The sequence below is a fragment of the Acipenser ruthenus genome, chromosome 13 (genome assembly GCF_902713425.1).
Source record: "Acipenser ruthenus chromosome 13, fAciRut3.2 maternal haplotype, whole genome shotgun sequence".
In the NCBI taxonomy this organism is placed as follows: domain Eukaryota; kingdom Metazoa; phylum Chordata; class Actinopteri; order Acipenseriformes; family Acipenseridae; genus Acipenser; species Acipenser ruthenus.
In genome coordinates, this window is record NC_081201.1 from 9,694,571 (window position 1) to 9,709,977 (window position 15,407).

The 15,407-nt window shown below is 42.9% G+C and overlaps 1 protein-coding gene across 1 annotated transcript in view; it reads right to left on the reverse strand.

Moving 5' to 3' along the window:
• LOC117417820 (netrin-3-like) overlaps positions 1-15,407 on the reverse strand; it is a 103,873-nt gene that overhangs the window by 79,170 nt on the left and 9,296 nt on the right. The window contains exon 2 of the mRNA XM_034030164.3: positions 3,860-4,962. Within this exon, the coding sequence (XP_033886055.1) occupies positions 3,860-4,877 (1,018 nt within the window). The 5' untranslated portion in view covers positions 4,878-4,962. The remainder of the gene's footprint in view (positions 1-3,859; positions 4,963-15,407) is intronic.

The window sequence follows — 15,407 nt, forward strand, 5'->3', positions numbered from 1 at the left end:
ATTGTTTTTAAAACTTATTTTTTGGTATACATTTAATGAATACTAAATTCTGAAAAGACTATGAGATTTGACTTCCACAGGTGGCTAGGTTTCAGAAACACCTGCCATAACACTGTCAGTGAGGTACAGTAGAGCCACCGCGGCCAGTTTTGCTACTGGTCTCAGGTTACAGTGCTTGTGGTTGTTTAAAAATCTCAAATGCAGCAGGTATGTCAAGTAACATACATCCGCCATCACAGGACGCAAGTATTAAGAAATAGTAAAACTTTATAACTTAGACAAATGATCCGGCTGGAGCCTTAACTTGTGAAACACAAGGAGGGGGGAGGGTGAAAGATTTTCTAGACAAAAGGTAACTAGAAAAGGTTACTAGAAGTAGAAATGACAGCAGAAGAAAGTGTCATTTGGTAGGTTTTCGACAAACGTTTCGACAATCAATGTCTTCGTGTAGCGTGTCTATATCATGTCAGTGTGTATCTTACTGCTGAGTGTGTCATAAGAAATACATGTCCATATAAAAAAGTCAGACAGGTACCTCCATACTGTATATACCCAGATTCTGATGCGCTCAATAACTAATGGTAAAGAAAGTTGTACTATCACAATAGGATAAATGGTTCAATTGATGGATGTTAAAATGTAACAGTGACTTACACATGTACTCTACATACGGACATCTCCACTCTATTTAATATGGATTTAAAGGTGTCCCAGAAGTTTGGAGTCTGGATTTGAATCTTCTGCAAATTGCTGGAATCTGGAATGGCAGTGCTCTTTGACCTCTGGCAAAGGTCACAAGTGAAATTAATTCGGTGGTTTCCTCTTCGACCTCAGTGGAAATCAGCACACTTCACAAAATCACAGGTAGGTTTACACCTATTACACTTGTAATTTTGGATAAAAACTGTATATATATATATATATATATATATATATATATATATATATATCGAGAGACAGGACTTAATCCAAGCATAAACTTCCATTCATCAAGATCCTCTTAAGCCTCGGTGACAGCCCAGTGAAGAGGAGCTTTATGTGCTTCATTTTTGTATCTGACATTCATTCAAGTAGAGACTAAGCTACGCAAAATAAAGGGGAGGGGCACTGAACTAAAGACACTTTTTAGGGGATTCTATCAGTAACAAATCTGGAATTTCTTAAGAAAAATTACGAACAAGAGGAAGCCATTTGGCCCATCAATGCTCATCTGGCTCCTGTAGCTGACTGATCTCTAAACTTGGTCAGGTTGTATCTTAAAGGATCCAAATGATTCAGCATCAATAACTTGGCTAAGTATCCCATTCCATCCCCTCACCCATCTCTGTGTTGTGTTTCTACCTCTCTAAGTATCCCATTCCATCCCATCACCCATCTCTGTAGTATCTCTGCCTCTCTAAGTATCCCATTCCATCCCTTCACCCACCTCTGTGTTGTGTTTCTACCTCTCTAAGTATCCCATTCCATCCCTTCACCCATCTCTGTAGTATCTCTACCTCTCTAAGTAACCCATTCCATCCCTTCACCCACCTCTGTGTTGTGTTTCTACCTCTCTAAGTAACCCATTCCATCCCTTCACCCATCTCTGTAGTATCTCTACCTCTCTAAGTATCCCATTCCATCCCTTCACCCATCTCTGTAGTATCTCTACCTCTCTAAGTATCCCATTCCATCCCATCACCCATCTCTGTAGTATCTCTACCTCTCTAAGTATCCCATTCCATCCCCTCACCCACCTCTGTGTTGTGTTTCTACCTCTCTAAGTATCCCATTCCATCCCCTCACCCATCTCTGTGTTGTGTTTCTACCTCTCTAAGTATCCCATTCCATCCCTTCACCCATCTCTGTAGTATCTCTACCTCTCTAAGTATCCCATTCCATCCCCTCACCCACCTCTGTGTTGTGTTTCTACCTCTCTAAGTATCCCATTCCATCCCCTCACCCATCTCTGTGTTGTGTTTCTACCTCTCTAAGTAACCCATTCCATCCCTTCACCCATCTCTGTAGTATCTCTACCTCTCTAAGTAACCCATTCCATCCCCTCACCCATCTCTGTGTTGTGTTTCTACCTCTCTAAGTATCCCATTCCATCCCATCACCCATCTCTGTAGTATCTCTACCTCTCTAAGTAACCCATTCCATCCCCTCACCCATCTCTGTGTTGTGTTTCTACCTCTCTAAGTATCCCATTCCATCCCATCACCCATCTCTGTAGTATCTCTACCTCTCTAAGTATCCCATTCCATCCCCTCACCCATCTCTGTGTTGTGTTTCTACCTCTCTAAGTATCCCATTCCATCCCATCACCCATCTCTGTAGTATCTCTACCTCTCTAAGTATCCCATTCCATCCCCTCACCCATCTCTGTAGTATCTCTACCTCTCTAAGTATCCCATTCCATCCCTTCACCCATCTCTGTGTTGTGTTTCTACCTCTCTAAGTATCCCATTCCATCCCTTCACCCATCTCTGTAGTATCTCTACCTCTCTAAGTAACCCATTCCATCCCTTCACCCATCTCTGTAGTATCTCTACCTCTCTAAGTAACCCATTCCATCCCTTCACCCATCTCTGTAGTATCTCTACCTCTCTAAGTATCCCATTCCATCCCATCACCCATCTCTGTAGTATCTCTACCTCTCTAAGTATCCCATTCCATCCCTTCACCCATCTCTGTAGTATCTCTACCTCTCTAAGTATCCCATTCCATCCCCTCACCCATCTCTGTAGTATCTCTACCTCTCTAAGTAACCCATTCCATCCCCTCACCCATCTCTGTAGTATCTCTACCTCTCTAAGTAACCCATTCCATCCCTTCACCCATCTCTGTGTTGTGTTTCTACCTCTCTAAGTATCCCATTCCATCCCTTCACCCATCTCTGTGTTGTGTTTCTACCTCTCTAAGTATCCCATTCCATCCCCTCACCCATCTCTGTAGTATCTCTACCTCTCTAAGTATCCCATTCCATCCCTTCACCCATCTCTGTAGTATCTCTGCCTCTCTAAGTATCCCATTCCATCCCCTCACCCATCTCTGTAGTATCTCTGCCTCTCTAAGTATCCCATTCCATCCCCTCACCCATCTCTGTAGTATCTCTACCTCTCTAAGTAACCCATTCCATCCCTTCATCCATCTCTGTAGTGTTGCTACCTCTAAGTAACCCATTCCATCCCCTCACCCATTTCTGTGTTGTGTCTCTATCTCTCTTCTAAGGTTATCGCCATTTCATTTCCAACTACGTCCCCTGGTCCTGGTTTCTGTGCTGCATTGCTCAGGGTTAACTCAGTCAAGTTCCCCTAATTCTTTTTATTCTAAATAAATGCAGTTCCTTCAACCTGTCGTTAGAAGTTAATTCTTTTATAACCTGGGATTAGTCTGGTTGTTCTTTGTTGGACTCTCTCCAAGGCTGCAATGTCCCTTTGGTAATGTGGTGACCAGAACTGAACACAGTATTCCAAGTGTGGTCTCATCAGTGTATTGTATAACTTCATCATAACCTACTTTGATTACTTTTGACTTTATACCCAAACATTCGGTTTGCCATTTTAATTGCTTCCCCACAATGTCTGGTTGCTGACAGTGATGAGTCTTTATTTCTTAGCAGAGTCTATTACAAGGCCTTTCCCTTGCTGGGCCTGTTCTGACATCCAGTGGGGGCAGAGTGTTGCAGGGGGCAGGTTAATGCTTACCAGCTGTACTTCGAGAAGACCTGTCTTTTAACCTTTTTTAAGTCACCAAGATGTGATAATTGTAACAGAAAATGAAATACGTAGTGAAACAAGAAGAGCACATTAGCTAGCTGTGATTTTTCCGATACTACACTTTTATCTGTTTGTTTTGAAAAGAAGAAAAGACTCACCCAGACACTCGTTGGGCTCGTGATTGCTGGCTCTCTGCCAGGGCCGGTCGTAGTGGAATGGTTTGCAGCGATCACATTCGGGTCCCTCTGTGTTGTGCTTGCAGTTGCACACCAGCTTCCCCTCCTTCTCTTTCATACAGCGGGCGGCGTGCCCATTGCACCTGCAGCGGCCTCCCACCTGGAACTCCCCAACCGCATAGAAATAGGATCCAGCTGCTGGGTGCTCGTCCTTCCTTCCACCTCCCCCTCCTCCTCCAAGCTCCCGAGGGAAGTGAGGCCGGCTAAACACCACTCGGATGTCCGTCACTGTCACCCAGTCTTGCAGCACAGGGCTGTTGTCGAAATCCTTACCAGATGGGCGACCATCAAGGGTGCTAAATGCAATCAACCCACCGGAAAGTGGGTAGAGATCAGTGTGCCCATCTGTACAGAGTGCCTCCTGCTCATTCTGTTTGGTAATCACTGCCTTGTTCGGACGGTTATACATTTTCCGGCACTGAGAAGAGTAGAATTGATATGGAGTCCAGGTTCGGCCGTAATCCATGCTTTTGTAGATGGCTAAGGATTCAGGGCGAGGGGAACAGAATTGGAGGCTGACGTAAGTGATCTCGAATTTCTTTCCCAAAGACAGGGTCAAGGTGACATTGTGTGGGGAGTGGTGGAAGTTTTCAGATTGCCAGCAGGTTAGGTTGTGGGCAGAGTTGAGATCTGTGAGGTAGGAGGCAGGGTGGGCTCTTCTGGGCTCCGAGGCATCGCATACCTGGCAGGACCGGACCGCCGGGCGCTCTTCTCGCTCCGTGATGCTGCAGGAGCGGGAAGATGGGCTGCCGCAGGTACTGGATACCTGGACTTCCTTCCCGAAAGCAGCGTTGATGAATTCTGGGATGCATCGCCGGGCAGCTCCGTTCTCCTCGTAGCAGGGGTCTGGTTGGCTCTGCTGCACCGCAAAGGGGTTGAGGGTTTGGGCCACTGTGGCCAGCAGGCACACACTCAGGGGCAACCTCCAGGCTCGGCTCATCCCGGGGGAGTTTGTGTGTTCCTCAAACCCTTCACCAGAAGAAGGAAACAAAAGGAACAGAGGAAAAGAACAGAGAAAGAAACGCCTGCAAGAAAAGAAAGACAGAGAAGATTATTATGACAGCTATAGATATAGAAATGTCAGTGTGACATATATATGAAGACCAGTCTGCAATTTTGAGTGGAGTCATCTTTCCTATAGAACTACAGTGCTCTACAGTTTTGAGTAATCTTTCATAGGCCTGTATACAGGTCAACAGTATTGAAAGGGTTAAGATCTTGGTTCCCACTCCATTAACATTGCAATACTGTATCCAGTGCAGAATCCTATACAAGTGCTGGCCAAGCCAAATCCTGCTTAGCTTCAGAGATCACAATCCAAGGTGGCATGGTAAGCTTCAGGCTACTGGCATCTCAAATATAATTCTCTCTCTTACCCTTAATCTGCTGCTTCCTTCACTTACAGGGAGCAATTTAAGCAAGAAATATGTTGTTTAAAAAAGTTAGTCCTCTTAAAAATGTGTTTTTAATTTAAAGTAATTTCGTTCCTGTTCTGCTGGTCTCTGGTTTTGAATATGCGTTGAGAGGTTATTATTTTTGTGATAACCGTTGATTTATGAAAAATAACAAGTCATTTGACAGATTATTAAATGCAGAAGGAGTGGAGGTGTCAGTTGTCAGTTTTACCTCACATGCTTACAGGGCTTGACTGACCAAGATCCCTAGTTATGCTCCACACACACTGCTAAAAACACATTGCATTTTAAGGCTCGGACCTGAGCATGAGGGTCCTCATAATCGCATCATAATCACACAATACATGAAAGGTAAAAAATATTTGTATAAATTTGAGAGTTTATCGGATTTTAGCCAAAGGTAACCCGAAACGTCTGCAGGAGGCTAGGAGAGTAGATAAACGTTTGGTTCAAAATGCTGAGCATGCAACGTGTTGCTTCATACGGCCTTGGCTGGGCATTGCCTTCACAAGCACCGCTTGCAGTCTCAGGGTTGCGTAGCTGTCGTTCCTGCAGCGCGGAACCTCTCCTCCCGAGTATACGCCGCTCCCCTCTGGCATGGCGTTACAGTCACCCCGAACCATCTCCCGCGGATGCTTTTGAACTGACGGACACTCGATCAAGACCCGCCCACCTGCTGATTGAGATCCAGCACAGCCAATCACTTGCTGCCCTTCCCCTCAATCAAGCCTAGCAGGCAGCAAGTCTCAATCGAGCGCCCGTCTGTAAAACAATAATTCAATTAAACAAATCAACTCCAAAACGACATACAATAAACCCATTTCCCCATACAAATGATATCAACACTAAATACACACGTGCAGGGCAATCGCCCTGCTACAGTGCCTTTAATGGTTTTGAGCTGCTTTGAGCTTGTCTGGAGAAAGCTCCGGGACTGAACAGCCTTCCTCCTTCTAAATCATGTGACAATGTGACCTTTCAACTCTGTCAGTCCCATCTACTCCCTCTGTATACAGACCACCCAAGTGACCTGCATTTCAAGGGTCAGACCAGCAAACTGACATTCAAACCTGCAGACCTGCAACGGTCATTGTACAACCTACAAAATAAAGCCTACATGTAAAATCATTGTTGATGTAAAAAACTGAAGCTTGTCATTATTAGCATATGATTGTATTATTATTATTATTTATTTCTTAGCAGACGCCCTTATCCAGGGCGACTTACAATTGTTACAAGATATCATATTATACATTATTTTACATACAATTACCCATTTATACAGTTGGGTTTTTACTGGAGCAATCTAGGTAAAGTACCTTGCTCAAGGGTACAGCAGCAGTGTCCCCCACTGGGGATTGAACCCACAACCCTCCGGTCAAGAGTCCAGAGCCCTAACCACTACTGCCACACTGTATGCACACTCCATTCATCAATCAAATTATATCAATTAACCAATGTTGTTGTTTTCTTTTTCTTTTATTGATTTGAAATGTAATTTTAATAATTTCGGGTCAGATTAATCATTGTCCAAAATTTTGTCGAGGAATGTTGGTCGAGCAATAGCCTGGACTAGCATTCCAGTGGATAAAACTTGGGATCTATACTATATATATATTTATATATATATATAGTAGTTGGGGCTAGCAGAATTGAAAAAGTCACATTACTGCATGCTTTAAATGGAATTAGAAAGTCTATTCAGTGCTATGTAACCCAGAACCACATAGAAATGTTGCAAACACCATAAAATCAAAGGGAAATGTAAAAATGCATTCAAAATTACATCTGAAGCAAAAACTAAATTACGTTTTTCACCAGTCATGGGAATTTTGACATGGACGAATAATGTAGTCGAGACAGCACGTTAAGTGATTAGGTACAAGGATACAAGTGTGCATCTAATGAGAGAGACCCCTTAACACAACGTATTAACATATTATAAATCACAAAAAAAAAAAAAAAAAAAAAGATTGCACTCAGGAGCTGCTATTGAACATGAAAAGGGTTTTTCAGAATTATCTCATCTGTTCTATGCACAGGATACTGGACTGGAGTTTGGACACCTCATTTACGCTTGATTTCTCATATGTGATTTATAATGACCCTCAGATTGGTGTTGGGGATAGCATGGTGCAGTATTACTGTACAAAAAATGGAAAACTGAGAGCAGTAGTGGCCTCTTTGTGTAGGGATGTGATGCAATGGTCTTGCTGCCCGGATTAGGAGAGAGTGCTTCTTAAGCAGCTTCGAAGTTATTCCATTAAAGTGAAGCCAGGACACTGGAGTGAGAGCTACAGCCAGGCTCGGGTCCCCGCTGGTATAATTAGCAACTAATTAGCATTCCCAAAGTCTCAGACTGCATCGCTGCATTAATGTGTGACTGCCGTGTTGTGAGAGAGAGACAGGCAGAAACAGGGAGAGATGGTTAGGGAGAGGGGGTCCCCAGGACATTCTAGAAACTCCTTTTTTTGTAAAACAACATGTATATTTAATGTGAATGGAAATGCTGTGGTGAGGCCACAGTACTGTTGTCTCTGTTTGTGGTTTGCTGTGGTGCAACGCAGTACTGTTTGTTGTTTGTGGTTTGCTGTGGTGCAACGCAGTACTGTTGGTCTCTGTTTGAGGTTAGCTGTGGTGGAACGCAGTACTGTTGGTCTCTTGTTTGTGGTTAGCTGTGGTGGAACACAGTACTGTTTGTTGTTTGTGGTTAGCTGTGGTGCAACGCAGTACTGTTGGTCTCTGTTGTTTGTGGTTAGCTGTGGTGGAACGCAGTACTGTTTGTTGTTTGTGGTTAGCTGTGGTGGAACGCAGTACTGTTGGTCTCTGTTGTTTGTGGTTAGCTGTGGTGGAACGCAGTACTGTTTGTTGTTTGTGGTTAGCTGTGGTGGAACACAGTACTGTTTGTTGTTTGTGGTTAGCTGTGGTGGAACGCAGTACTGTTGGTCTCTGTTGTTTGTGGTTAGCTGTGGTGGAACGCAGTACTGTTGGTCTCTGTTGTTTGTGGTTAGCTGTGGTGGAACACAGTACTGTTTGTTGTTTGTGGTTAGCTGTGGTGCAACGCAGTACTGTTGGTCTCTGTTTGAGGTTAGCTGTGGTGGAACGCAGTACTGTTGGTCTCTGTTGTTTGTGGTTAGCTGTGGTGGAACACAGTACTGTTTGTTGTTTGTGGTTAGCTGTGGTGGAACGCAGTACTGTTGGTCTCTGTTTGAGGTTAGCTGTGGTGGAACGCAGTACTGTTGGTCTCTGTTGTTTGTGGTTAGCTGTGGTGGAACACAGTACTGTTTGTTGTCTGTGGTTAGCTGTGGTGCAACGCAGTACTGTTGGTCTCTGTTTGAGGTTAGCTGTGGTGGAACGCAGTACTGTTGGTCTCTGTTGTTTGTGGTTAGCTGTGGTGGAACACAGTACTGTTTGTTGTTTGTGGTTAGCTGTGGTGGAACGCAGTACTGTTGGTCTCTGTTTGAGGTTAGCTGTGGTGGAACGCAGTACTGTTGGTCTCTGTTGTTTGTGGTTAGCTGTGGTGGAACACAGTACTGTTTGTTGTTTGTGGTTAGCTGTGGTGCAACGCAGTACTGTTGGTCTCTGTTTGTGGTTAGCTGTGGTGGAACGCAGTACTGTTGGTCTCTGTTGTTTGTGGTTAGCTGTGGTGGAACGCAGTACTGTTTGTTGTTTGTGGTTAGCTGTGGTGGAACGCAGTACTGTTGGTCTCTGTTGTTTGTGGTTAGCTGTGGTGGAACACAGTACTGTTTGTTGTTTGTGGTTAGCTGTGGTGCAACGCAGTACTGTTGGTCTCTGTTTGTGGTTAGCTGTGGTGGAACACAGTACTGTTGGTCTCTGTTGTTTGTGGTTAGCTGTGGTGGAACGCAGTACTGTTGGTCTCTGTTGTTTGTGGTTAGCTGTGGTGGAACGCAGTACTGTTGGTCTCTGTTTGAGGTTAGCTGTGGTGGAACGCAGTACTGTTGGTCTCTGTTGTTTGTGGTTAGCTGTGGTGGAACACAGTACTGTTTGTTGTTTGTGGTTAGCTGTGGTGCAACGCAGTACTGTTGGTCTCTGTTTGTGGTTAGCTGTGGTGGAACACAGTACTGTTGGTCTCTGTTGTTTGTGGTTAGCTGTGGTGGAACGCAGTACTGTTGGTCTCTGTTGTTTGTGGTTAGCTGTGATGGAACGCAGTACTGTTGGTCTCTGTTGTTTGTGGTTAGCTGTGGTGGAACACAGTACTGTTTGTTGTTTGTGGTTAGCTGTGGTGCAACGCAGTACTGTTGGTCTCTGTTTGTGGTTAGCTGTGGTGGAACACAGTACTGTTGGTCTCTGTTGTTTGTGGTTAGCTGTGGTGGAACGCAGTACTGTTGGTCTCTGTTGTTTGTGGTTAGCTGTGATGGAACGCAGTACTGTTGGTCTCTGTTGTTTGAGGTTAGCTGTGATGGAACGCAGTACTGTTGGTCTCTGTTGTTTGTGATTTGCCTTTTCTTTGGTTGTGGAATCTCTGTTCTAGATTACTGTTGGTAACTTTTTTATGAATAAACTTTAAATATTCTTTAAATAGCTCAAAGGCTCTATGTATCTGTCTGTCTGCAATGTATATTTATATATTTATGCTTACATGGTGTTTGACAACCATTCTGATAGACTCTGGGAATTGCATCAATACTAAGTTATCATCATCTTTCTCTAAATCTGCTTTTTTTAATTTATTTATTTAGTAGTCGCCAATTAATTTTTTTTGTTATTTTCTCCCCAGTCTAGTAGTGTCCAATTATTTTGTTTAGCTCAGCTCACCGCTACCACCCCTGCACTGACTCGGGAGAGGCGAACATGAACACACACTGTCCTCCGAAGCGTGTACCGTCAGCCGACCGCTTTTCTAAACACTGCAGACTCACCATGTAAATCTGCTTTTACCTGGCTTTGGGTTGCTTTGAGCTTGTCTGGAGAACCATAAGAGCCTTCCTCATTCAAATCTGCTAACCCCACCTACTATATATATATTACAGTTCATATGTAAAATCTGTAAATCTATAGATTAACCAGTAAATGTGTAGATTTACCAGCTCAGCGGTCAATGTATAAAATAACTAAGGAGATGGTAGTAAACGATCTCTTTTACTTACATCCACGATCACTGTCTGGCAACAACAATTCGCAATATAAAATAATGTTTTGCTGGCAAAATGGAGTCGAAAGGTCACACTGTCACATGATTTGAATGGAATGAGGAAACTGGCATTTAGGATTCTCCAAACAAGCTCAAATCCAGATAAAGGCAGATTTAGAGAAAAATGGTAAAACTCAATATACGAGCAACAGAACCTAGAAACACCATAAAATATTAAGAGAAATGTAAATATATATATATATATATATATATATATATATATATATATATATATATATATATATATATTAAAATGTCATTTAAAGTTATTTTTGTATTAACTCATAACCTAAAGTTAAAGTTCACTTAACAAAAAAAAATATTTTAAATGTAAGCTTTAGCACACTATTTTAGCTCCAACGTACATTAATAATACATTTCTTAAGTACATCCAATCTCTCTTTTTAGATTTCCATCTTTCTTTGGTGTTAAATTGGCCCAGCTTTTTCTTTTTATGTTTATTTTAATCCTTTCTAAGCCTCTTTTTCCTCGCTCCATTTGTGCCTTCCCTTTTTGTATTTCCCCTCGTCTCGTTCCAATTCTTTTTTTATTTAACTTAAATCTTCGCCTGCTGTTTTAATACCCTGATTCTTGTTTCTTTCTTTTCTGGTCATATTCTTTTTTTATTTCTCCTCTTTACAACACAGATGCCTGCGGGGCCTGTTTAAGACTGAGGCGAGTTAAGATGTGAGTATATGTGAGAATTGATGAATGAATGAATCCTGGCTTCATTGTGCTTCATCAGGGAAACCATGGGCTTTACTATTGAAAATGCAACTGTATACTGTTCCTGAAAGAGAGCAAGAGGCTCATATGACATGTTTACAGTTTTTTTGTTACTTTCCCTTACCAATGTAGTGCTTGTACACATAAAGCAACTTGTATGTTACCTTGTGCTCCGCTTTTTTGTTGTCTCTTTACTGGGTGATGAGTGAAATGTGGGCTATGCGGGAAGTGCACTAATTATTTTCTTAAGTAGATGATTAGCAACTCCAGTGCTGATGTGTGTTCCAGCCTTTATAATCTCTGCAGGTAGCAGCCTGAGGGAGGGGGAGAGAGAGTGAGTGACTGACAGCGGAGGAGGAAGCATGGAGTTGGAGTTTGTGATTCTTGTGGAACCGAGTCCTTGTTTCTTTTGTTACTGCGTAGATGAGTTGTTGTGCATAAAGGGCACAACCTTCTTGCTTGCTTTAATTAATTGTGCAATTTATTTAGTTATTTCTGATCGATATATTTTAGGTGCTGGATTCTGGCCAAATCCACTTGTGGTGTTATCTCCATTGTCAATTTGGTGTTATCTCCCTCCAGTGTCAAATCTGGCATTACCACACACTAGTCTGTACCAGTCACGCCCAAGGCTCGGGTTTTATGTGTGTTTATTTATTGGTTTGCTTACCTGTATTGTTTTATTTTGATTATATATATATATATATATATATATATATATATATATATATATATTGTAAACCAGCTGCACTCACTCGGGTTCGTGCCCCTTTAAAAATACGACCCAGAAACACAGAAATTGAGTTTTCAGCGCTGTCGCGCTATTATTTTAATAAACACAAAAATAAAACAAAATACAAACAAACACCTAACTCCGTTTGGAGCGCTTACTGAACAGGTATTTCCCTGACTAACTTGCAGGACGGCTAAGCCATTTACCTGACACACAGAACAAACGCTAACACGCTTAACCAAGCACTTACTCTCAGGACTGCTCGGAAGCAGAGCACCTTCCTTCTGCCTCCTTCTACTCAGCAGCCTCAAGCAGACTGACTGCTCTCCCTTTTAAACCCCGCACCTGGATCTAATTTTCCCATAACGCCCAGGTGTGGATGATAATTAATAATAAAACAATTAAACAATTAAACTAAACAATCAAACAAAAAAGGTGCATTCTCTCGCAGGGAGGTTTTAACCCCCTCCCTGCTGTCTCACACAACCCGCTGTCTTACAATATATATATATATATATATATATATATATATATATATATATATATATATTGCACTAATATGCCTGTTTTTATGACGCTCTGAAAAAAAGGATCCATTTGATATATTCTATTTTTGTAAATGTGAAAAGCGCATTTTATCTTAATAAAAAAAATCAAACTCCATTTTTGCTTGCTCTCTGTTTTTCTTGTGGTTCATGCATTGTTCTTTCCAATAAAAATTGGCAAACACTCGTGTAGTCGGCTTACTGCACGGCATGGCGGTGGCTTAGCCTGAGCGTAGTTGCCCTCGAGGTAGCTGCCCACAGTCTATGTTGGATTGGGCTCAGTTGCCTTCGCCCCCGTCCTCCAGATGAGATGTTAAATCAATGTCCTGTTGAAGGAGACTCTGCATATAATGCACAGTTCACAGCCTACCTTTGTAAAGTGCTTTGTGATGGTGGTCCACTATGAAAGGTGCTATATAAAAATTAAGATATTATTATTATACGTTATTGATTTGTATTTGTTATGTTTCTTTGCACTTTGTGTTATTGATTTGTGTTTTTATTATATATTTTTACTTTGGCTGTTGGCTGAAGGAATGATTGATCATTGTGTTATGACTGATTTCCATTGCATGAGAGTATGTGTTAAAACTTCATGCTTATGTTGGACTCGGCTCTCGTCAAGATAAGCACCAACTAAGACATAGCTTCTTTTACTGTAAACGAATGTGATCCACCTGCGTTTCCTTCCATCTGATGATGAAGATATCCTTCTGCCTGGTGTTGTTGGCTGAAGTGTAATGCTGGCTCCAGGGGATCAACCACAGTGCGGCCTCCCTCGAGCTTCAGCATGACAACCGTCTAGACTGAGCTGAGTAGGGTACTTCTCTGTGGTCTTCAAGTGGGCACCTTCCATCCTTGAGTGTTTCATTGACTAGCCCACGACACATTAAGAGGATTTGACACTGATTCTGGAATCCCAGCATCGCCCCCCCCCCCCCCCCCCCGTCCCCCGTCCCCCACTCAGCTCAGCCCAGCTTACTTACCTTCCTTTACATCGACGTTGCTTTCTTTCTACGATGCTTGAGGTCCCCAACCAGAATTTTTTCGTCTCAACCAGAGCCAGTTGCTGCTCCTCTCTACTGCTTCAGATAAGTTCTTCACTATACATCGCAACTCTTGACCGCTGAATCCGATGTCTCTGAGAAACCAGTTTGTGGAGTGTGCCACAAATCCGACAACCCACCTCCACTAGGTAAACCTGGACTCTCCATCCTCGCTGTTCCGCTTCAGCAGCTAGTTGAGCATAGCAAAGTTTCTTCCTTTCATACTCCTCATCCACATCCTCCCATGGCACTGTTAACTCTACCAGGTGAACAAGGTGTGCTGATCCAGACCACAAGACAATATCAGGTTGAAGGTTAGTGGTGGCAATCTCAGGTGGGAAAATAAGCCCAACATCTGCCAGCAGCTTCCAGTTGTCCTAGACAAGTTTTGGTTTTAATATATTTTCTTGGTGGTTGCTTCCCTGGATGAAGGAATGTTATTCTTCATGTGCCATATATTACTGGAATTGGTGGCAACCTGTTGGTCATGCTGCGCTTGTCTTCCAATGCTAAGGCAGGCATCTGGTCATGATGCCAAGTAAACCGTCCTTGGCTAAGACTCACCTTACATCCTGTCAAAATGTGTCTTAATGTAGCTGGCGATGAACACAAAGGACACCACGGATCCTCTCTTACCCATAGATTAAAGTTCTGTGGTGATGGAAGAACATCATATGTTGACCTGATGAGGAAACTGATCCTGCTCTGTTCCATTGTCCATAGATCTCGCCAGCCAATCTTGCGTTGTTCCACACTCTCCCATCTCATCCATTCTCCCTGCTTGGCCTGGGAAACTGCCTTTATGCACCTCATCCTCTCCTCCTGCTTTAGCACCTCGTTGACTACCAGCTTCCTCCATTGAGCTGGGGCTGCTTTGTGCCATGTAGGAGGAGCTGAACCAAGGCCTCCTATTCCATGCTGTACTTGCCCCATGATATCACTGATATGGAGGGCAGACTTGCATCTTCCACAGCTTCCTTTGCCATCCACTGTCTTCCAGTTTTCAACACAGGTGCTGCCTCCCTCACACATTTGTCATGTGACTACCAATGTAATTTCCAATCGAACCTTGCTGCACTTAAACTCCTCGGTTAGAGCTGAGACTGGCAGCTACAGTATCCCTTTACCATACAGTCTCACTCTGCTGAGGCAGCGTGGAACTCCTAACCATTTCATGACGTATGACCTGATTAATGCTTCCAGCATCTCTACTGTTGTCAAGGAAACCTCATACACAGTGAGTAGCCACAGAAGTCTTGGCAGTAGACCAAACTGAAAGCACCAGAGTTTAAGTTTGCCTGGTAAAGTGTTGCTATCTATGCTCTTCAACCTTTGTACTGCTTGTTGTCTAACTTCTCCCACACAAACTGTGACCTTTAGGTCCCCATCATACCATCTCCCAAGACTTTTCACAGGATTCTCAGACACTGTTGGTATTGCCTCACCGTTAATGTCGAACCTCTTATCCACTGCTTTACCTTTAATTATAGAGATCTCCTTGATAAAGCCAGACTGGAACTGCATTGTAGTGTATTTGTTTTCTTGTGGGAGATATTTGAAGGATCTGACCAAACCAGTCCTACAGATAAAAAATCTGTTTATTTCAACATGGTTTATATTTTCCCTACACAAAACCCCCAGGGTGGCGTAGTCATTTCACTTCTTCAATTGCCAAGTATTACACCTTTTCATGAGCAATAATTCTGTGCTATATGTACTCAAACACTGAATACTTAGACACATCACTCTAATCTTTGTAAAATCTATTTTACTGTCCAGTCTGCTGACACCAGCCTGTGACTGCGCTGTACCAAGCTATAACCTAGTATGAAGACACATAAAACACTGCTGGG